General features: G+C 51.6%; 1 protein-coding gene across 1 annotated transcript; it reads left to right on the top strand.

Moving 5' to 3' along the window:
• Window positions 1-3892: 3892 nt before the first annotated feature.
• LOC116956775 (palmitoleoyl-protein carboxylesterase notum1-like) lies at window positions 3893-23058 on the top strand. The gene is made up of 11 exons (XM_032978572.2): window positions 3893-5159; window positions 8701-8753; window positions 9732-9827; window positions 10163-10223; window positions 11704-11762; window positions 12668-12770; window positions 15846-16034; window positions 18520-18620; window positions 19323-19470; window positions 20569-20616; window positions 22704-23058. Exons 1-11 carry the CDS (start codon window positions 4684-4686, stop codon window positions 23038-23040), a joined length of 1671 nt encoding a protein of 556 aa, XP_032834463.2. The 5' UTR covers window positions 3893-4683; the 3' UTR covers window positions 23041-23058.
• The last annotated feature ends 384 nt before the right edge of the window (window positions 23059-23442 follow it).

The following is a 23442-nucleotide window of genomic DNA, read 5'->3' as shown; positions in this document are numbered from 1 at the left end:
TCAGTCTCTATTCAATCCGCATAGCTCGCCTCTCATTCAAGCATCTCTATCTCATTGGAATATTTGTTTTGAATTTTTTTTACTGCAGGAATCCGATGAGCTATAAAGCTCTTTTTTTACAGACGTCCGGTAGTTTTTTTTCTCTCGTCATACATCTCATCTCAATATATCTCTGTCGTCTCCATCTCTCGAGTCATCTCATTATCTCTATTTTTGTCTTCTCCACCCAAGCTTTGCCATTTCACTTGGAGTTTATAAATTGAACAGAGGGGGGCCGAGTAAATCAATTCTACTCAGCCCCCCCCCCCGAAACGCCACCACCACCGCAGGGGTTATTAGGAGATTCGAGTCTTCAGACTTAAGGGATTGGTGTTTTTCTCCATTTGTTTTCTCCAATAGGATTTGACGAAAGTATTTATAACGTATCTGCGAATATCTTTGGCTAAAGCGTGTCACCCTATCTGATTCCCCTTCAAAGTGGGGGACCTCAGCCATCTCGATCACGATGAAGCATCTGACATTTGTTAAAGGCCAGAGGCATTATACCGTCCGAATGGGAACGAACTGCGTGCAACAGTTAGAATGAGTCCATGTACCAGGCTGACAAGTTGGGCTCGGATTAAATAATGGTCACAAAAGTTTTACTATTATTAATGAGACAGACAGACACACAAGTAGAGATAGAACACGTGTCTGTGTGTCTCCGTGTCTGTGTTTTGTCTCTCTCTCAAATTTAGCATTCTTTGGAAGACCGTTAATCAACCAGGTAGGATATTATATTCTTGGTTCTTTCGGTAAAGTCACGTAGAAGGGAAACTGAAAGAACCAACAATATGAATCCCTGCAGTCACGAAAGCTTTAAATCAAAACCAGGTAGGATGTTGACTGTTGTGTTAGCCGACTCTCTGGGTTGTATTGCATTATATTTCTAAGTTTGCTAGGTTTGTTTTCTCACTCATTCGTACCTGATGATGGTTGCTTGTGTTGTAATCGAAACGTCGTATTGTATTATTTAATTATTTTTATTTCTACGTGACTTTACCGAAAGAACCAAAGAGTAATTCCTGTAGTCACGAAAGCTTCGAATCTCATGAATAAGTATTAATAAATAATGTTAAACTAAGTTAAGTATTACATTTTGATTTAAAGCTTTCGTGACTGCAGGGATTCATATTCTTGGTTCTTTCGGTAAAGTCACGTAGAAGGGAAACAATAAATAATAAAAATATAAAAGAATACAATTCTCACGACGTTTCGACTGCAACAGAAACACCTGATGATGATTGCGTGTGTTGCAGTCGAAACTTCGTGAGAATTTTATCCTTTTATATTTTTATTATTTTACTGTTTCCCTTCTACGTGACTTTACCGAAAGAACCAAGAATATAAGTTAAGTATTAATAAATAATGTTAAAACAAAGTTGCACCATTATTTAGGTATTAGATGTTAACTACCTCGCCTGGTATACAGGAGGTCGTGGGTCAGATCCCGACCCTGACGCCCGCTTTACATTTGGAGTTTTCGTGTCTCTCTCCTCGTGGTCGCATGGATTTTTCTCCGTGTCCTCCGGTTTTCCCCCTCCACATGTAGAATCAACATCACGTGTTTAGAGTATTTGGCTGCTGCACATTTCTACTTGATATAAGCCACTTCGTTGAGCTATCATTTGGGTTCCAGTTCTCACTTCTGAAAAAGAGCTACATAGCTCAGTGGTTCTTGCATGATAAAAAATAAAAATAGGTGACGTTTTGTGCAATGGCCCTTCTGCACAGCGCATAGAGAGGCCAGAAAGCTAAGAGATCTGAGAAGTGTCATCCACTCTACCTACGTGGCATATGTAGTGTGTGGCCATTGCCTGAAACACTTATTCTCCTCCTCAACAGGCAGTCTTAATGACGAAGATGTTGAGGTGTGTTTTGTTATTTGTGCTCGTGCACCTGCACCTGCCAAGGCAATATCACCAAATACATTGTTTAGCACACCCAAGGTAGTTTGTTTAACAAGTAGTAGGCTTTCACGACAAATATTATCCATAATAGCAGGGTGTTTTTTGGGGGGGTTACATTACGTCAATGTAAAAGTGTCGTGAAACCTGCCACCACCCAACACGGCCAATTAATAAGGTTCGTCACGTAAACAAAACGTGCTAATTAGTTACTATTTCAGCACAGCGGTGTGTTGGAGAGTAAACCCACAGCATTTACAATTCGAGTACGACCTTCAGCTGGTGATTACAACAACCACCTTCATCAGGCGACAGCCAGATTTGTAAAGAAGTCCTATTTTCGGTCTTAAAAACAGGGGAGTAAACGGTAGTTTACAACAGCGCTGCCAAATACTTTGGAGACACACTGTATCTGTCGGAGGGACGCAACTGGAAAATCACACAGCAGAATAGGCGGACGGGACGCAAACGGAAGAAATGTACAGGCTGACTCGTGAAAGTTGGATTGCGATTGCAAAGCTGAGGCTGAACGCAGTGCCCGATTAAGCTAGTGCGGGCCGGTAGCACGCGTTCTTATAAAGGGGCCCTAAATAAAATTAAAACATACATATTAAAACACACATTTTTTTGTTACTTGCATAGTGAAGTCATTGTATTTTTTTCATTTGCTATACAGCCAGATAATACGATAAATCGGTAACCTTAAACACCCCAGTCGTTCGTAAAAGTTGAAGACGGTATAGTACTACAGTAATAGAGCAAGTGCAGAATCACTGAACCTGAATTGATAGCTTGAAAGCGTTTCGCGCGGGGTCCCTTGAAAGTGCGGAGCCCCGTAGCATTTGCTACTTTTACTCCTGGGATAATCCGGCACTGGCTGAACGTAATGAATGAAGCAAGGCGCCAATTAGCTCAAAGGGAGACGCGTACTATGGGTGCGCAGCCAGCTGCTGCCAGATATATTCACAGACACGTGCTCGTTAGCAAAATAAATTGAACGAGAAAGCTGGAGAGTGCGCTCAAGAAGTATGGAGAGATGAACTGTCAACGGCAAACTTTCCACTGTTGTGCATTCTACACAACATGCATTCGACAGCAACTGTCGATGTACCGTAACATTGGTCTGAAGGACCAATAGGGTGATGGACTTATATACCTATGCACAACATATTACGAGATAAATCGGAGGGTGGGGGGAGGGGAGTAGATTTATTTAATTTAGGTCTAAACTTTTACGCTTTACATTTGGACATAATGTCGACACCCACTCAGTATGTTGCAGCATGCACACGACTCAAATCACACCGTGTATGTGTGTGTGTATGTTGAACTTCGTTCGCACCGTACGTAGCCACCCGTGATAATCGGAGGTGCGGGGGAAGGACAACAAAAAGCAGTTCTAAAGAAATTAGTTTTCAACCTATATGATTTAAAAGTGCATTCGCTCCAGCAGCTTCCTAAAATCGGAAGAGCCTTCCAGACGGCCGCGGAAAGCACATCTGAAGCCCCATCATACCGGACGCATCGGCATCGCATCAGAATACACCGCCTCATTGCACCAACCACGCTGCACCACACCAACTACACTACAATACACAACACCGGCGCTACCACAACCACCACCAACCGGTCCCCACCACACTCCGCCACCCCTCTCCACCCTACAGCTCCACCACATCACCTCCCACCCCGACTCTCAATTCCCGCACCAATGAGCTTCAGGCTGTGACAATGAAGCGCTCAATGCTTTGATGTGAACGGGCTCCAGAGCGAGAGATAAAGAAGAGTGTGGGGGGTGGTAGGAGGGACGGAGATCGAGGGAGAGAGGGGAGTGGTGTTGTTGAGTGGAAGGAGAGAGGGAGCGAAAGGGGGTGGGAGAGAGATTCAGAAAGAGAGAGTGGCAGGGAGAGAGAGGAGAGCGGCAGGATGAGGTGGGTGGGGTGGGGGGGAGAGTTATTTGGAGAGGGGAGAGAGAGAGTAGGGAGAGGGAGAGAGAGAGGGGTAGCCCCCGAAAGGGGGGTCGGGGAATTATTTAAGATGTGTGTGAGGAGCGCGCAAGGATCAGTCACTCTCTGAGCTCGCTCTGTCGAAGCTCCCCGCTTCTCTCCAAGTCGCCCCCGGGTGCTTTCGGACTCTCGCTCTCAAGCTCTCCGCTCGCTCTATACGCCCGTCAGATTCGCTCTCCAGCGCCCAACTCCCAATCGCTTTCGACGGCCCTACCATCTCTGAGACTCCTCCTGTGTCCGCTGCCGGACTCTCCCCGTGCCTCTGCACCACGCTATCGCGATCTAGCGGTGTTCATCTCGCTCTTAAGACCCTTCCACCGGCTCTCTCTATCTCCACCTCTCTCTCTCCCACCACCATCCACGTCTCCACTTTCACTCGTCAACCCTCTTACCAGCTCTACAACCCCCCCCCCCCCCCCAAACACTCTCAGCGACTCTTTCAACGGTCGTCCAAATTCACCAGCACCACTCATTGTCTTTCCATCTCTCCGCCTCCTCCCCCAACCTCCCCCATCAATTCTCTCACCACCTCACCAACTCTCACCGTCTTCCTCTATCTCGCTGCTCATCATCTCTTTCAGTCGACTAACTCAACTTATTATCCATCTCGCTCATCAAGTCACCGATCATCTCTCCATCCAACATCTCTCTCTCTCTCTCACCGTCTCCCCCGATCTCCGAGTTCTTCCAGCTCCCCTTTCATAAACAATCTCATCGCCGCGGCCGTCGCAATGTGGAGCCGCTGTTTTCCATCCTTGGTGCTGCTGCTGCTGGTGCTGACTCGCCCGTCCGTGGGACAGAACCGGCGTCTGGTTCGAACCAGCAAAGGTCCCGGCAGTAGCAGCAGCAGCAGTAGCAACTTCCAGAACAGGCGAGGATCTGGAACGCTGCAGCAGCAGCAGCAACAGCAGGGGATAGGTTCTGTCGAGTCGCTGTTGGTCGCTGCTCAGCCTTCTCAACATCAACCCTCACCTCCAGCAGCAGCTCCGGCAGCAGCGGTGGCGGCGGCAGCTCCAGCAGGCTCCGAACGGGAGGAGAGCTTCACGCTGGACTTCACGGCCGTGGAGGGCAACGTGGAGACCTTCATGAGCCAGATCAAGAACCTGGCGCAGTCGCTCTACTCGTGCTCGGCGCAGGCGAGCGATGACATGAAGCTGCACCTCATCTCCAACGACTCGGTGACCTGTAACGACGGCACGCCGGCCGGGTGCGTGGTGGTGTGTGGCGAGCAGAGTCGGAATCATGTGGTCGTGAGGTCCAGTGAGGTCCCGGTGGCGTGGCGGTGGCGTGGCGGTGGTGTGTCGAGTCGGAATCACGTGGGGGTGATGTCCAGTGAGGTCCTAATGGTGTGGTGTATGGCGTGGTGTGGAGGTGTTTTTGTTTTTTTGTTTGTTGTGTTTGCACCCGATTCAAGAGCCGAATGGCTCACAGGGCTATACCAAAATAAAGAAACTGAAAACTGTGTTGAAAGTTGCGCGAGTGGCGTGGCGCGTATATATTGAGGGGGTGGGGTATGATATCTGCCGATGTCATCACGGTGCCATGTGGCGTAGTGTGCGGCGTCAGTTTGCACGGTGTGGTCGGCGGTGCAGGCTGCTGTGTGCTCGAGTTATGGGGTGGGAGGAGAGAGGGGGGTGGCGTGAACAGTACGTGTGGTGAGGTGTCTAGCGAGGTCCGGCTGTCGTGGTGTGGTGCGTGGGAATGGCTCGCTGCTGATGATGCTGCGGTGTGCTGCTGGTGGTGGTGTGTAGTGTACAATCGGGCTGGCACGATGCGTTGTTTGCCGGGGCATCCCCTCGGTGTGTCGTCGTAGTCGTCGTCGTTGCGGTGGTGGTGCTAGTTGGTGGTGGTGCTGGTTGGTGGTGGTGCTGGTTGGTGGTGGTGCTGGTGTAATGGGTAATGTATATTGGCACGTGGCACAGTGTGGATTGGAGTGGCGCGTGGTGTGGTGTATTTGTGTGGGTTTGGTGAATTCTTCGTGATGTGCCGCGTGGTGGTGATATTTAGTCTGTGCGTGGTGTAACTCTGAGTGGCGTGGTGGGGTGCGGAGTGTCGCGGTGTTTGTTATGTGGTGTGTATATGTGTGTATATAAGTGTGTGTATATAAGTGTGTGTGCGGTAGTGGGGAGCGGTAGTGTAGCGCTGCGCATCCCCTAGGTCGACTCAGCCTCAAATGAGTACCTGGTGCGGTGTGTAAACATTGCCACTTGGGAGACAAAGGCGGTCGGGCGTGGTGCTAGCCACCCATCGTTCCGGCCTTCATAGGTGCTCGCTAACAGCACTTGCCCCGACAGTCTGTTAAGGCTATACGGGGGATCTTTGTCTTCGTGTGTGGTGTAGCTCTGGGCGGTATGGAGTGGTATGGAGTGGTGTGTAAACATTGCCACTTGGGAGACAAAGGCGGTCGGGCGTGGTGCTAGCCACCCATCGTTCCGGCCTTCATAGGTGCTCGCTAACAGCACTTGCCCCGACAGTCTGTTAAGGCTATACGGGGGATCTTTGTCTTCGTGTGTGGTGTAGCTCTGGGCGGTATGGAGTGGTATGGAGTGGTGTGGAGTTGAGCGCCGTGTGGTGGGTGGCCTGTCGTAATGTGGTGTGGCGTGGTCTAGGCCGTGGTTTCAGTGTGGTATGGTGTGGAGAGTGTAGTATAGCGGTGTGTGTGTGCGTTGTGCCTGGCGTGTGTGTGGGATGGGGAGCGGTGGCGCAGTGGTTAGCGCACTGCGCGACGAACCCGGCGTCCCACCAGCTAACACTACGTGCCCCACAAGTCTGTTAAAGGCGATACGTGGGGATATTTGTATTTGTGTGGCATTGCGTAGCGTGAAGTGGTGTATGCCGTGACGTCTGAAGCGACCTCGGTAATTGGGTGACGATGAGACGTCCGATAACGTGCCCCGAACGGTGTGCTGTTAATATGTGCGTGTTGAACTTCTTGCGCACCGTACGTAGCCAACCGTGCCAATCGGGAGGTGCGGCGGGGCGGGTGGGGGTGGTGGTGGTGCGGGGGGGGTGACAACAAAACTAAACACAACGCGCAGTCCCTAAGTTTGTCAATCCGACGATGATTTCAAAGTTGCCATAGCTCCCAGCTATGGCTTCGACGCCAGTGACCTGGTGACTGCGCGTGTCGTGTCGGTGCGCGCGTGCCGTGTCACCAGGTCAAGTTGCCAAATGTGGTTTTCACTCTCCCGTTTTAACAGCCCTGCGCCGAGCGGTAGAAATTCCACATTCCTATGGCGGGGCGGGGTTGTTGTTGTTGTTGTTGTCTTGCTGTGGTCTGGGACTGTTGTTGTTTTTTGCTGGCTTGTCCAATCTTGCATTGATTGTTGAAACACCGGCAGGAATTGATACACTTTTTTTGCAAATTGTACTTACATATTTAATTATTAACTCTTTCTTTTGAGTGATTTTCCGATGCTTTGCACACCTATTTGTTGTTTTAACGTTCTGACCCCGCGCTCACTCGACATCTGCGAAAAGGAGCTTCAAAGCTCATCGGATTCCTCCCAGTCTAAATAAAGATTCTGATTCTGTTCATCCAGAGGACAACCACCGTTGACTCCTCTACGTAGCGGTGTGTTTATTTGCCAGCGGAGTTATTGAGTCGTATCAGTGATGCGTCCTGGCCTGGTGGCAAATGGATTGGTGAATAACAAATAAAAAAATCCTTACATTTGCCAAAGAAAGCATCGCCAAGTCTCAAGCAGGCTCGGACTGGCCTACAGGGCATTAGGTCCCCAACATATTTTGCATCCCCAAAGATTATTCTTCCTCACCCCGGGCCCATTTGTTGTTTGGGCCCAGCCCAAAATAATGGGCCAATGAGGATCTCTCGGCAAAGTCACGCTCCTCCTTCGTCTCGTCGCAACATCTAGTGACGAGTAATGACACAGTTTGTCGCACAACAACCATTAAAAAAATATATTCAAAGTAAATAATTCTCCATAGCCCGAATTTGGGCCGGTGTGTTTACGAATGCCTGGGCCGATTTTGAGTCCCAGTCCCTGTCACTGGTCTCAAGACACTTCTTTCAGGAAGGTGATGTTACATTGATGTTTGACCAATCCCATTCCAAGTGTTGGTGAGATTTTGGCTTCGCGTTCGAGGAAATCAGAGGACCCCCCCCCCCTCCACCGGGAAAACCCACCACGCGTACACCATGAGTTGAATACTCAAACCAGCTCCACACGGATGGATTCCAAAGAATTCCATTGCTGTACCTCTGACATCTCCTGGTCCATAACCCACGTGGTGTTCTCCAGGGAGTCCCGCATCCGAGGACACGTACTATAGAGTAACAGCCCAGGCTCGGAGATGAACCTGGGTATGGAATGAAAAGGGCAGGAATCCCCCCTCCCCCCCCGTCCTCTCCCCCACCCCCCGCCTTCCCTCGAAATGTTTAGACGTGTTGTGACCTGGCGTGGTGTGGCGTGGCTCTGGGTGGTGTGGCCTAACGCCGGGTGACGCGTAACGTTGGGTTCCAAAATCGGCACTCCACCACGCACCTCCGATTTTCGCGGTTGGCTCCGTGCACGGTGGCGAAGAGGTGAAGTTCTACGTGCGCGCGTAACGTGCGTGCGTAACGTGCGCGCGTAACGTGCGCGCGTAACGTGCGTGCGTACCTAACGTGCGTGCGTAACGTGATGCGGCGCGGAGTGGCGTGGCGATCGGGGTGGTGACGAGTGCGTGCAGACTCCGCCAAGCCGGCTCACCTCGTCATCTCCTCCTCCCTCCCCCCCCCGTCACAGGTATTACCTGCGGGAGTCGAAAGGAAGCAAGCGGTGGCTCATCTTCCTCGAAGGTTCGCGCGCTCTCTTACGGGCATTCTCTCTAGGAATACAGAGTGAATAAAATACTGCATAATGGGGGGGGGGAGCTGTAGAGTTGGTAGCGCAATTGTGAGCGCATGCACCGGTTGAGATTGTTTTTTTTTTAAAAACCCTCACCGGGTGTTCGATTCCCGCTAAATAGAACTCGGGTCTCCGGGTCCGTAGCTCAGCGTCGCTAACCGCCATCCCACCACTCCCCACAAAGACAAAGATGCCCCGTAGAACCCCAACTGGACTGTTTGGGCAAGTGCTGCTGTTAGCGAGCACTTCTGAAGGTCGGCATGGCACACGAAGCGGTGGGTGGCCAACACCACGCCCGTCCGCCTTTGTTTCCCAAGTTATGACGTTTACACACCACATTAGCTACTAATTTGAAGCTCAGTCGACCTAGGGGAGGCACGGTACCGCTTCAAATAAAACGTCGCTGTGTGTTCGATCCCCGCTAAATAGAACTCGGGTCTCCGGGGTTGTAGTGCAACCCGTTACCCGCTACACTACCGCTCCCCACAACCACACAGACACAGTAACAACGACCACACCAACACACACCCACTAATATCACGCCGTGTGTTCTGCTGCTGCTCCTCCTGCTGCTGCTGTTCCTTGTTGCTGCTGCTTCTGCTATAACGGCTTCTTTTGCTGCTGCTGCTGTCGTTACTGCTGCTGCTATTGTTGCTGTTGCTTCTATTGCTGCTGCTGTTTCTGCTGCTGCTATTGCTACTGTTACTGCCGCTGTTATTGCTGCTGTCGTTACTGCTGCTGCTGCTGTTACTGCTGCTGTTGTTACTGCTGCTGTTATTGCTACTGTTACTGCCGCTGTTATTGCTGCTGTCGTTACTGCTGCTGCTGCTGTTACTGCTGCTGTTGTTACTGCTGCTGCTATTGCTGCTGTCGTTACTGCTGCTGCTGTTGCTGCTGCTGCTGTTGCTGCTGCTGATGCCCGGGACTAGGAGGCTGGTGTTGCTTCAGCAAGGAGAGCTGTGACGCGCGGTACAGCACAATGCGGAGACTCATGGGCTCTGCGGACTGGCCTCAGAGTCGCACAGGTGAGCACGGGGTCACGCAGGTGAGCACGGGGTCACGCAGGTGAGCACGGGGTCACGCAGGTGAGCACGGGATGACTCGGGTCAGAGAGGGGTGGGCACAGATGAGTGGTAGTGCAAGTGAGTGGTGGCGCAGGTGAGTGGTGGTGCAGGTGAGTGGTGGTGCAGGTGAGTGGTGGTGCAGGTGAGTGGTGGTGTGTGTGGTAGCACTGGTGAGTGGTGGTGCGGGTGAGTGGTGGTGCGGGTGAGTGGTGCTGCAGGTGAATGGTAGCGCTGGTGAGTGGTGGTGCAGTTGAGTGGTGGTGCGAGAGCTGTGTCGTCGTCTCTCCCTCCCGCAGGACAAGGGATTCTGTCGTCCTCGCCGGAGGAGAACCCCCACTGGTGGAACGCCAACTCCGTGTGAGTGATATCACAGCAACATCAACCCCAACATCAACCCCAACATCACGATAAACATCACCAACATCAACTCCCACATCACGATCATCATCAACCCCAACATCATCAACCCCAACCTCACGACCAGCATCACTAACACCAACATCAACCCCAACATCACCAACATCGCAACCATCATCAAATCTAGCATCACCAACATCAACTCCCACATCACGGCCATCATCGACCCAAAAGCTACGTGCGGTACATAAAACAGTTTGACAAACACACATCATCAACAACAACACCACCTCCATCACGATCACCATGGGCTATGTGCTATCCACTGCTGGATGAACGCTTCACCCACAGCATCAACCATCCCGCGCGGTCCCCCAGGGCCTCCACAATCCGCCTCTCTCCTGCACGAGAACTGCTCCGTCTCCACGTTTTTTTCGTTCTCTCAATTCCTTCCCCACGTGGTGCATTGCGGCTCTTGAAATATGGAGGGCGGGGGGGGGTTGTTGTTGTACCGAATTCGAACAAAAAAAAACACTCCAATTATTATTTTGCTTGCCGAGCCCTGGCCATGATATCATGATAATCATAATAATAATTTACGTTTGTAGAGTGGCGCATTGAAATCCGTAGATCTCACCACTACGCAACCACCGTTGTATGGAAAGCCAGGAAATCAACAGAACCTACACAGGGTAAACCATCATAACTAGGCAGGGGAGGGGGGTTTTAAAGACCAATTTAAAGAAGAGCGTTTTCAAGACGTGACTTCAATATATACATCGAACGACTCTGATTGTCTTATCAGCAAGGGCAAAGCGTCGTTCCATAGTCTGGGGACTGCACAGCGCGGGCAAAATCGCGATCACCCCCAGGAACGGGAGGCCTTGAGCTCGGAGTGCTTCGGAGAAGGCGATCCCGAAGATCTGCGGCGCCTCGTTGGAGAGTCAACAAGGCGCGGCTCCTGTCATTGTTGCGGGGCCGAACCCATCGAGTGCATTGTAGGTCAGCGCTAAGGTCTCATAGTGCGGGCCCCGACGCTTAGCTTGCCAGACGTGGCGAGATGTCGAATACCTCGCCAGGTATTGCACGAAGTCGTGGGTTCGATCCCGACCCTGACCCCCTGTGTGTATATATTTGGAGTTCGCGCGTTCTCTCTCTCCCTCTCTCGCTCCCCGTGGTCGCGTGGATTTTTACTCCGGGTCCTCCGGTTTCCCCTTCCCCCCTCCACGTTTAGAATCCATTTTACACGTCTAAGAGTATTTTGCTGCTGCTGCTGCTGCTATAAGTGTCCACGCGGTGACGATATCAGCCACTTGGTTGAGCTGTCATTCGTGAAGGCCGAGGGGGTCGCTTCTGAAGAAAAACAAATCTATACGGCTCGGCACGCCCTTACACCTGGTAAAATACAAAAAGACATAGTTGTAGTAGTAGTAGTAGTCAGAGTATTGTTAAAGTGGCACTGCTCTGTGTGGTGACACAGGTACATCCCCTACTGCTCCAGCGATGTGTGGAGCGGCACCTCCACCAAGACCGGCAAAGGTAACATGCCCCTGCTCCTATTGACCCCAGGGCAGCGTGCGGCTCCAAACCTGCTGCTCTGGAGCCACGTGCGACTCTTTGGTTGCTCTCCACCCACCCCCTCGTGTGCCACAGCGCCGGACCTTCTTCATAGGTGCTGCTACTCGCTAACAGCACTTGCCCCAACAGTCTGTTGAGGCTATAATGGGAATCTTTGCCTTTGTGGTGCTGACCACCCACCCCCTCGTGTGCCACAGCGCCGGGCCTTCTTCATAGGTGCTGCTACTCGCTAACAGCACTTGCCCCAACAGTCTGTTGAGGCTATGGATGGGGGATCTTTGTCTTCTTTGTGCGTGCATGTGTTTTACTACAAGCGTGATATGCAGACTTGATGCCTTGCGATACGCGTGTCTTATTCATCGTTTGAACATCTTACCGCCTGCTGTATTTTGGACGGAAACGGGTAAAATAAAGCATATTATTGATCTCATCAGCCTGTTACAGACTACACGGGGGATCTTTGTCTTATGTGCGCGCGCGTGTGTGTGTGTGCGTGTCTGTGTGTGTGTCTGTGCGTGCGTGTCTGTGTGTGCGTGTGTGTGCGTGTGTGTATGTGTGTGTGTATGTGTGTGCGTGCGTGTGCGTCTGTGTGTCTGTGTGTGCGTGTGTGGGTCTGTGTGTGTTTGTGTGCGTGTGTGGGTCTGTGTGTGCGTGTGTGTCTGTGTGTGCGTGCGTGTGTGTCTGTGTGTGTGTCTGTGTGTGCGTGTGTGTGTGTGCGTGTGTGTGCATGTGTGTCCGTGTGTGCGTGTGTGTGCGTGTGTATGTGTGCGTGTGTGTGCGTGTGTGTCCGTGTGTGCGTGTGTGTGTCTGTGTGTGTGTCTGTGTGTGCGTGTGTGTGTGTGGCCTCGCGCGTGCCCCCCTCCTAGACGGTTACGCGTTCATGGGAGCGCTGATCCTGCAGCAGGTCATCAGGGACCTCATCCCCAAGGGCGTGGACCAGGCCAAGCTCTTGATGCTCGCCGGGACGAGGTGACACAGACAGCAGACACCAGGCTCGGATCCCGAGAGGTCAATGGGGGGGGGTCGATGGGGGGGTCAATGGGGGGGTCAATAGCCCCCCGCCAACCGCCCCACCCCTTCATTCTTCATGAGACTAAACTAAAACTTTACAAATATATGCGGGGAAAGTATATGGGGAAGGGAAGCGGGGGGGCGGGGGAGACACCCACTCACCCACCCACCCCACCCACTCACCCACCCACCTCACCCACTCACCCACCCCACCCACTCACTCACCCTACCCACCCCACCCACCCACTCACCCACTCTACTCACCCCACCCCATCCACCCCACTCACTCACCCTACCCACCTTACCTACTCACTCACCCTACCCACCCCACTCACCTCACTCACCTACCCCACCCATCCCACTCACCTACCCCACCCACCCCACTCACCCCACTCACCTATCCCACCCACCCCACCCACCCCACTCACCCCACCCCACCCATCCCACTCACCTATCCCACCCACCCCACTCACCCCACCCCACCCACCCCACTCACCCACCCCACCCTACCCACCCCACTCACCTACCTCAGCCATCCCACCCACCCCACTCACCTACCCCAGCCATCCCACTCACCCCACCCCACCCACCCCACTCACCTACCCCACCCACTCACCTACCCCACCCACCCCACTCACCTATCCCACCCACCTCACCCATCCCACTCACCTACCCCACCCATCCCACTCACCCACCCCACCCACACCACTCACCCCACCCCACCCATCCCACTCACCCACCCCACCCACCCCACTCACCCCACCCCACCCATCCCACTCACCTACCCCACCCATCCCACTCACCCACCCCACCCACCCCACTCACCCCACCCTACCCACCCCACTCACCTACCCCAGCCATCCCACCCACCCCACTCACCTACCCCAGCCATCCCACTCACCCCACCCCACCCACCCCACTCACCCCACCCCACCCACCCCACTCACCCCACCCCACCCACACCGCTCCAAATCCCCGTCGTGAAAGCTTGCGCGTGAATCGTTCTCCGTCTGCAACACGAGCGGTGTCCCGCTGGACACGTGTGACAAAGAGCTTCATAGCTCATCGGGTTTTCTCCCGTCTAAATAAAGATTGTGATCGATGTTGATTGTTGTCGTTGTTGTCATCATCGTTGTTGTCATCATCGTTGTCATAATCGTTTTTGCTGTCGTTGTTGTCATCGTCGCTGTTGTTATTGTAGTTGTCGTCATCATCGTTGCCATCGTCGTTGTTGTTGTCATTGTTGTCGTCATTGTTATCGTTGTTGTTATCGTCGCTGTTATCGTTGTTGTTATCGTTGTTGTTATCGTCGTTGTTGTTATCGTTGTTGTTGTTATCGTTGTTGTCGTTATCGTTGTTGTTGTTATCGCCGTTGTTGTTATCGTTGTTGTCGTTATCGTCGTTGTTATAAAATGTTGTTATCGTTGTTGTTGTCGTTGTTGTTGTTGTTGTTGTCGCCGTTGTTGTTATCGTTGTTATCGTTGTTGTTATCGTTGTTGTTATCGTTGTTATCGTTGTTGTCGTTGTTATCGTTGTTGTTTTTATCGTTGTTGTTATCATTGTTGTTATCGTTGTTGTTGTTGTTGTTATCGCCGTTGTTGTTATCGTTGTTGTCGTTGTTATCGTTGTTGTTATCGTTGTTGTTATCGTTGTTATCGTTGTTGTTATCGTTGTTGTTGTTATTGTTGTTATCGCCGTTGTTGTTATCGTTGTTGTTGTTGTTATCGTTGTTGTTGTCGTTGTTATCGTTGTTGTTATCGTCGTTGCTGTTATCGCCGTTGTTATCGTTGCTGTTGTTATCGTTGTTGTTAACGTTATTGTTATCGTTATTGTTGTTGTTATCGTTGTTGTTATCGTTGTTGTTGCCATTGTTGTCGTTGTTATCGTTGTTGTTGTTATCGTTGTTGTTGTTATCGTTGTTGTTATCGTTGTTGTTGTCGTTGTTGTTATCGTCGTTGTTGTTATCGTCGTTGTCGTCGTTGTTGTTATCGTTGTTGTTGTTATCGTCGTTGTTGTTATCGTTGTTGTTATCGTTGTTGTTATCGTCGTTGTCGTCGTTGTTGTTGTTATCGTCGTTGTTGTTATCGTTGTTGTCGTTATCGTCGTTGTCGTCGTTGTTGTTATCGTCGTTGTTGTTATCGTTGTTGTTATCGTTGTTGTTATCGTTGTTGTCGTTATCGTCGTTGTTGTTATCGTTGTCGTCGTTGTTGTTATTGTCGTTGTTGTTATCGTTGTTGTTGTCGTTGTTGTTATTGTTGTTATCGCCGTTGTTGTTATCGTTGTTGTTGTTGTTGTTGTTGTTATCGTTGTTGTTGTCGTTGTTATCGTTGTTGTTATCGTCGTTGCTGTTATCGCCGTTGTTATCGTTGTTGTTGTTATCGTTGTTGTTAACGTTATTGTTATCGTTATTGTTGTTGTTATCGTTGTTGTTATCGTTGTTGTTATCGTTGTTGTTGTCATTGTTGTCGTTGTTATCGTTGTTGTTGTTATCGTTGTTGTTGTTATCGTTGTTGTTATCGTTGTTGTTGTCGTTGTTGTTATCGTCGTTGTCGTCGTTGTTGTTATCGTTGTTGTTATCGTTGTTGTTATCGTTGTTGTCGTTATCGTCGTTGTTGTTATCGTTGTCGTCGTTGTTGTTATCGTCGTTGTTGTTATCGTTCTTGTTGTCGTTGTTGTTATCGTCGTTGTTGTTATCGCCGTTGTCGTCGTTGTTGTTGTTATCGTCGTTGTTGTTATCGTTGTTGTTATCGTTGTTATCGTCGTTGTTGTTATCGTCGTTGTCGTCGTTGTTGTTGTTATCGTCGTTGTTGTTATCGTTGTCGTCGTTGTTGTTATCGTCGTTGTTGTTATCGTTGTTGTTATCGTCGTTGTTGTTATCGTTGTTGTCGTTATCGTCGTTGTTATCGTCGTTGCTGTTATCGTTGTTATCTTTGTTGTTGTCATCATCATCGTTGTTGTTGTTGTCATCGTCGTTGCTACCGTCGTTGTTGACGCCACCGCCGCCGCCGTGAACGCGCCGCTCCCCGTGCCCAGCGCGGGCGGCACCGGGGTGCTGCTGAACGCCGACCGCGTGGCCGAGCAGCTCGAGGCGCTCGGCTCGCCGGCCCAGATGCGCGGACTCGCCGACTCGGGCTGGTTCATCGACAACAAGCAGTTCCGCCCGGCCGACTGCCTCGACTCATACTCGTGCCTGCCCACGGACGCCATCAAGAAGGGCATGAAGTAAGTGCCGCACTGCGTCGCCGCGTGGCAAGATGGGTTGTCTCTCACTCTGCTGGTATGCAGGGAGGTCCGTGGGGTTCGAACCCTATCACTGTCGTTGTAACGTTCTTACCCCGTGCCCCGACTGGACATCTGTTGATAAAAAGAGCTTCATAGCTCATCGGATTCCTCCTAGAGTCTAAATACGTATTCCAATTCTGGGGCCTGTTGTGTATTTGCATGTCGTCTGTCTCTCTCTCTCTCTCTCACTTTCCCCATGGTCGCGTGGATTTTTCTCAGGGTCCTCTGTGTTTTTTTCCCCTCCACATTTAGAATCAACATCGTGCGTTCAGAGTGTTTGGCTGCTATACATTTCCACATGATAAGCCACTTCGTTGGGCTATCATTTGTGGCCAGGTCGCTTCTGAAAAAGGGCTGCATAGCTCAGTGGGTTTTACTTGGTAAAATAAATTTAAAATATCTATTTTAAATAGTCAAATATCCTCGTTGCTGAAGTTCACGGTTCGAACCCACCAGGGCCGCCCCGGTTAATACTGCGCAGGTGTTGTCAGCTGCGATTCACTGGGTGCTGAAGGTAGCTGCGTGTAGTTAATATTCGTTTCATGGAAGAGTAGGCCAGATGTGCTGGCTTCACGTCTACTTTTGATAATTTGTAAAGAAAAAAAAAACAATTACTTACTTATTGAGATTGAGGGGAACAGTGGGGAGCTGGAGTTAATGAATGAGTCACTTCGGTTTCAACCGTTTGAGTCTCATCTGCAGAGTAAGGCCTGTCACGTAAATTCAGCTGGATTGCTAAATGTCATCGGCAAGAGCACCCCGTACAAAACGTGTCTATGTATGCGTGTTGAACTTCTTTCGCACCGTACGTAGCCAGCCGTGCTTATCCGAGGTGCGGGGGAAGGACAACAAACTAAACACAAAAATCAGTTCTAAAGAAATTCGTTTTCAATCTAGATGATTGAAAAGTGCGTAGCTCCAGCGGCTTCCTAACATAGGAAGGAAGAGCGTTCCAGACGGCCGCAGAACCGTCCAAGCAATGCGAGCTTTTGCGACCCATATTATCCCTAATAGAGATTTTTTTTGGGTTAGATCACGTAAATATAAATGGGTCGTCAGTAAAATAAACATGCCAATTCGTTGCTAGTTCAGCAAACCGGTTGTGTGTGTTTAGAGTAAACCCACAGCGTTTACAAGTCGAGTACGACGCTTCGCCGGTAATTACAACCAGCCTCATCAGGCGGACAGCCAAAATTGTGGAGAAAACCAGCAATGCAGTAATAATACCTCGACATATAAAGCTGATGCGTTCCTGGAGTTTCATTCGTAATTTTGAAACGTCGTATATTGAATAGCTTGTAGCACACAACGATCTCATTATGTTTGATGAATTTGTCACACGGGATGAGAAGACTGGATGAGGATCCAGAGTGGATGTCTCAGCTCCACTGGAGGAAATCCCTGGGGTTTGATCTTCAACGAAGCTCGTGATCTACCATAAACCGCGTCCACTGCACAAACCCTGGCAGCCAATGCGGATACCTGATCCACACATGGAAAATTTTATAAACTCCTTAGAAAAAGTTTTATTTTAAAACAACGGTTTTATTAACAACTTCGTTTAACTCGCGGTCGACAAGTACGTCATTGGCGCCTGAGACACACGGCGCCTGCTTCTTGTGCCAGCCGATTCCACAGTTTAGGGACCGCGGCGTTTTTAACCTATACAAATATATAAATAATAAGGCGTCCATACAAAAAGTAGGGAATTAACTGATTAATTGATGCCGATTTTGATACAGGCATGCATTGTCACCGGATCTGAGTACGTGTGCAAAATGTGGAATTGATTGGACAACGGGAAGTGGACGAAATTTTGATTACACGATTTGACCACGACAAACAGAGGAATCAAGTTAAGTAAAACCGTTGAAAAAAACCCCCCCAGGAGTCGTGTGCGACCGCGGTCATTCAGGACAGCCCGGAACAACGTATAACGACGCAACGCCCGATCCACAAACACGAAGGAGCCATCGCTAGCGATACATCTCCGCTGCTCCTGACGCGGTTATCTGGCTTGACCACCTGAATGCGAAATTGGAGTCGTGGCTCTGCATCGACATCAGCCGGACGAGAGAAGAAAAAGAAGACCGTCCGTCGTCATCGGTCACGGTTCGATCCGCTGCTGGACGGACGAAGGGCCACCTCGTGCTGCCGCGACCTCCTGCGATGTCGCGATCCGCGTGCCGCCTGTCCGTGAACTGATGTTATCACTCCATCTCCACGGTGGAGCACCAAATGTGTCAGCGTTTGGGTGCACTCTGTGAACGTGTCAGCCTTCGAAGACACTGTGCCACTTCCTTGTGCGTGCACTATGCAAATGCTCTGCATCTACATCAGCCGTGGGAAAGAAGAAGACACGTGTCGATGTCTGTCCCTCCCTCCCTCCCTCCCCTCCCCTCCCCTACCCCCCCTCTTCCCCCAGGTACTGGAGTGGCATCGTCCCGGATCGTTGCCGGCAACTCTTCCGCCGCGGGGACGAGTGGCAGTGCTTCTTTGGCTACAAGGTTTACCCCACGCTCAAGAGTGAGTCCCGGACTCGGCAAGGACAAAGATTCACCCGTGTAGCCCTGACAGACTGTTTAGGGAACAAGTGCTGTTGGCGAGTAAGCAGCAGCAGCGCCTACGGAGTGTCAGCATGGCACGCGAGGGGGACTGGGTGGGTGTGGGTGGGTGGCCAGCACCACTCATAACGCAGTCGGAAATAACAGAGCGAGCAGCCGAAAGAAGGTCGACGTGCATTCTCCTTAACAGACTTTCGGGGCAAGTGCTGTTCGCGAGCAGCACCTTATGGGGGGGGGGGGGGGCGAACATTCAGAAAGGGGGGGCTCACACCCCTCCAGTCACCACGACTTTGAACACCAAGGGGCCGAGTTCGGTTTTATTTCTCATCGTCATCATCATCACATCATCGGCTCCCTTCTGCCTTGGCAGATTGATGACGGTGATGATGACAACGATGATGACGATGCTGCTGATGATGCTGCTGAAAATGAGTTTTCATGAAGATGATGACGACGACGATGATAACGATCATGATGACGACGACGATGACTGTGATGATGATGGTGATGATGGCGATGACGATGGTGATGATACACATTTTAAATTGACAATAATGATCATGATGATGGTGATGATGACGACGATGATGATGATGATTATGACGACGATGATGATGATGGTGACAACGACGACGATGACGAGGAGGTTGTACCCCTGCGGCAGCGCCCGTGTTCGTGGTGCAGTGGCTGTTCGACGAGGCGCAGCTGTCGATGGACAACGTGCACCTGACGGGCCAGCCGGTGCAGGATGACAAGTGGAGCTACCTGCAGAACCTGGGCCGGGAGCTGCGCAACACTCTGCGAGACGTCTCGTACGCGACACAACCACAGCCACCACAGCCAGCACAACCACAACCACCACAGCCAGCACAGCCAGCACAATCTCAACCACAGCCACCACAGCCAGCACAATCACAACCACAGCCACCACAGCCACCACAGCCAGCACAACCACAACCACCACAGCCAGCACAACCACAACCACAGCCACCACAGCCAGCACAACCACAGCCACCACAGCCAGCACAATCACAACCACAGCCACCACAGCCAGCACAATCACAACCACCACAGCCAGCACAATCACAACCACCACAGCCAGCACAATCACAACCACAGCCACCACAGCCAGCACAATCACAACCACAGCCACCACAGCCAGCACAATCACAACCACCACAGCCAGCACAATCACCACAACTACAACACCCTGCGAGACGTCTCGTACGCGACACAACCACAACCACCACAGCCAGCACAACCACAGCCACCACAGCCAGCACAATCACAACCACCACAGCCAGCACAATCACAACCACAACCACCACAGCCAGCACAACCACAACACCCCTGAGAGACGTCTCGTACGCGATACAACCGCAACCACTACTGCTACCATGACAACCACCACAGCCACCACAATCACCACAACTACAACACCCTGAGAGACGTCTTGTATGCGCCACCATCACTACGGCCGCAATCGCCACAACCACAATCACAACGTGCTCCGAGGCGTCTCATACGCACCGCAGCCACAACAACCACCACCACCACCACCACAAAAACCACAACAACATGCATGTAGCTGTGTGTGTACGTGTCACAGTACCAGTGCACGTGCGTGTAGCCGAGTTCCATTCCCGCTCACGGACAACACCGGTGATGATTATCTGAACCGGTCCTGGGCATCCTCTAGGTCGACTAAGCCTGAAATTAGTGCTGTTTAGGAGACAAAGGTGGCCTGCCGTGGTGCTGGCCACCCACCCCATCGCCTGCCATGCCGGCCTTCGTAGGTGCTCGCTAACAGCACTTGCCCCAACAGTCTGTTAAGGCTATTCGGAGTGTGAATCTTTGTGTTTGTACGCGTGTACACGTGTAAGTGTGTAAGCGTGTGTGCACGTGTGCAGGGCCGTGTTTGCACCGTCCTGTCTCTCACACAGCCTCATCAGCAAGAGGTAAGCAGCCTTGGTCTGTGTGTATCAACCGCATATGTTACACCCCCCCCCCCCCAATCTCATCTCACCTCCCTCATCTCATTCCATGCCCCCCTCCTCCCGTCCTCTTCATTCCCAATCCTCTCTCTGTCCCTCATTCTCCCTGTGTCCAGTCCCGTTAAGGGGCCTTCTCCCTCCTTGCAACTGCTCCATTGGAATCAACTTCTCTTGTAAACTCGAGCAGCACTACCCACAGACTCAACACTGCACCATAGACTCAACACTACACCACAGACTCAACACTGCCCATAGACTCAACACTACACCACAGACTCAACACTGCACCATAGACTCAACGCTGCCCATAGACTCAATACTGTCCATAGACTCAATACTGTCCATAGACTCAACACTACCCATAGACTCAACACTGCACCACAGACTCAACACTGCACCATAGACTCAACACTGCACCATAGACTCAACACTGCCCATAGACTCAACACTGTCTATATACTCAACACTGCACCATAGACTCAACACTGCCCATAGACTCAACACTGCACCATAGACTCAACACTGCACCATATACTCAACACTGCACCATAGCCTCAACACTGCACCATAGCCTCAACACTGCACCATAGACTCAACACTTCCCCTGTACAAGGAGCAGTCCCCCTCAGCCTCCTTCCGAATATTCTATGAAAGCCTCGCCTCTTCTCCGTCACCAATTCCCTTCCTCTTCCCCCAACCTCGCCTCTACACTTCTTCCCGTCCCTCCCCTTACCCTTTCGTCATCCGCAAGTACCCCTCTATCGCTGTCCCTCATTCCTCGATCCTTGTAGCACGCCCCTGCCATCCACACCGTTCCGTGTCATCATTTTGCAAGCTCCGTCATAGAGCGCCTTGTGGGAAGGCGCTCTATAAATATGCAGTCGAATAATTCGATCTGATTGTATTTTTGCCTCCGTCTCTTCTCGTTTCCCTTTGTTGTTGCGTCTCAATGCCTGTATACGTGCGTTTTTTTCTGGGCCCATCTCTGTGCCTTTGTATCTCCACATTTATCTTGTGTTTCTCTAATATAATCATAGGTTTTTTCCCCCTTTTTTCTGGCAACAAAACTGAAGCCTTTTTTTACGAGGAATCATGTTTACATTAACCACAATATCTGCGGTCAGAATGCAAACAAAAAACACACTGATAATGTATGCATTGTCCTTGAAATTGATTGGTCCACACCAGAGACAGCTTTCCTTAGTGCCGAGTCTTAGATACAGAACATCATGAGGCCTAGTCCGAGACTAGGCTATAAGGAAAGCTGTCTCTGGTGTGGACCAATCAATTTCAAGGACAATGCATAGAGTTGTGTTTTTTGTTTGCATTATGACCGCAGATATTGTGGTTAACGTAAACATGATTCCTCGTAAACAGGGTTCAGTTTTGTTGCCAGAAAGAAGGGGAAAAAAACCTATGATTACATTTTGGTACTGGCAAAGGAGGCCTCATGATGTTCTGTATGTCTGTATGTGTCTCTTTGCCCGTATCTCTGAGTGTCTATCTCTGTGTCTCTGTGCATCTCCAATCCTACACACCAACCCATGAGCTAACACTCACAACTCGCATCTCTCCCCGCATATCCCCCACACCCCATCGTCTCCCCTTAACCCTCCCCCCCTTCATCATTATCTCCCACATCTTGCCTACACCCCATCATCTCTCCTTACCCCCCCCCCCCTTCATCATTATCTCCCACATCTCCCCCACAACCCATCACCCTCCCCCCATCACAATCTCCCGCACCCCATCATCTCCCCTTACCCTCCCCCCCTTCATCATTATCTCCCCCACAACCCATCACCCTCCCCCCATCACCATCTCCCATATGTCTCCCACACCCCATCACCTCCCCTTACTCCCCCACCCCCCTTCATCATTATCCTCCACATCTCCCCCTCCCCCACCTCATCATCATCTCTCACATCTCCCCCGAATCTAATCACCCCCCCCCCATCATCTCCCCCACCCCACCCACCTCCTCACCCCTCCATCATCCGCCACGTCTCGACATCCCCCCCCGCCACCACCACCACCACCACCACGTGCAGCTCGTGGCTGGACGTGCAGGTGAAGGGCGCTTCGCTGGCGCGTGCCCTGCAATGCTGGGAGCGCGCCCTGCAGGACGCGTCGCGGGTTGGCGGCGGCGGCGGCGGGGGCGGGGGCGGCGCCCGCGCGCCCCCCCGGGGTTGCCCCTCGCACCTGGTGGACAACTGCCCCTGGCCGCACTGCAACCCGTCGTGCCCGACGATGCGCGACCACTACACGGGCAAGGAGATGAGCGCCGTGCAGTTCCTCATGCACCTGGGCTTCGACGTGCAGCGCATGGCGCAGCAGCTCGGCGTGGAGCCCAACAAGCTCCTCGCCATGCTCAACAGTGGGGGCTAGCCCCCGGTGGGGGGGTGGGGGGGGGGGGCTGGCGATGGATAGTTACAGTGGTGAGGATGATGATGGTTGGTTGGTGGTGGTGATGGGATGGGAGATGGAGGGATGGGAGGTAGAGGGGATGGGGGATAGAGGGATGGGGGATAGAGGGATGGGGGATAGAGGGATGGGGGATAGGGGGATAGGGGGATAGAGGGATGGGGGATGGGGGATGGAGGGATGGGGGATGGAGGGATGGGGGATAGAGGGATGGGGGATAGAGGGATGGAGGGATGGGGGATGGAGGGATGGGGGATGGAGGGATGGGGGATAGAGGGATGGGGGATGGAGGGATGGGGGATGGAGGGATGGGGGATAGAGGGATGGGGGATGGAGGGATGGGGGATGGAGGGATGGTGGGTAGAG

The sequence above is a fragment of the Petromyzon marinus genome, chromosome 3 (assembly GCF_048934315.1).
Source record: "Petromyzon marinus isolate PM22_M1 ecotype Great Lakes invasive population chromosome 3, UKy_Petmar_22M1.pri1.0, whole genome shotgun sequence".
In the NCBI taxonomy this organism is placed as follows: domain Eukaryota; kingdom Metazoa; phylum Chordata; class Hyperoartia; order Petromyzontiformes; family Petromyzontidae; genus Petromyzon; species Petromyzon marinus.
Note: the sequence above shows the minus strand (reverse complement) of the source record. Positions and strands in the feature narration are given on the sequence as shown.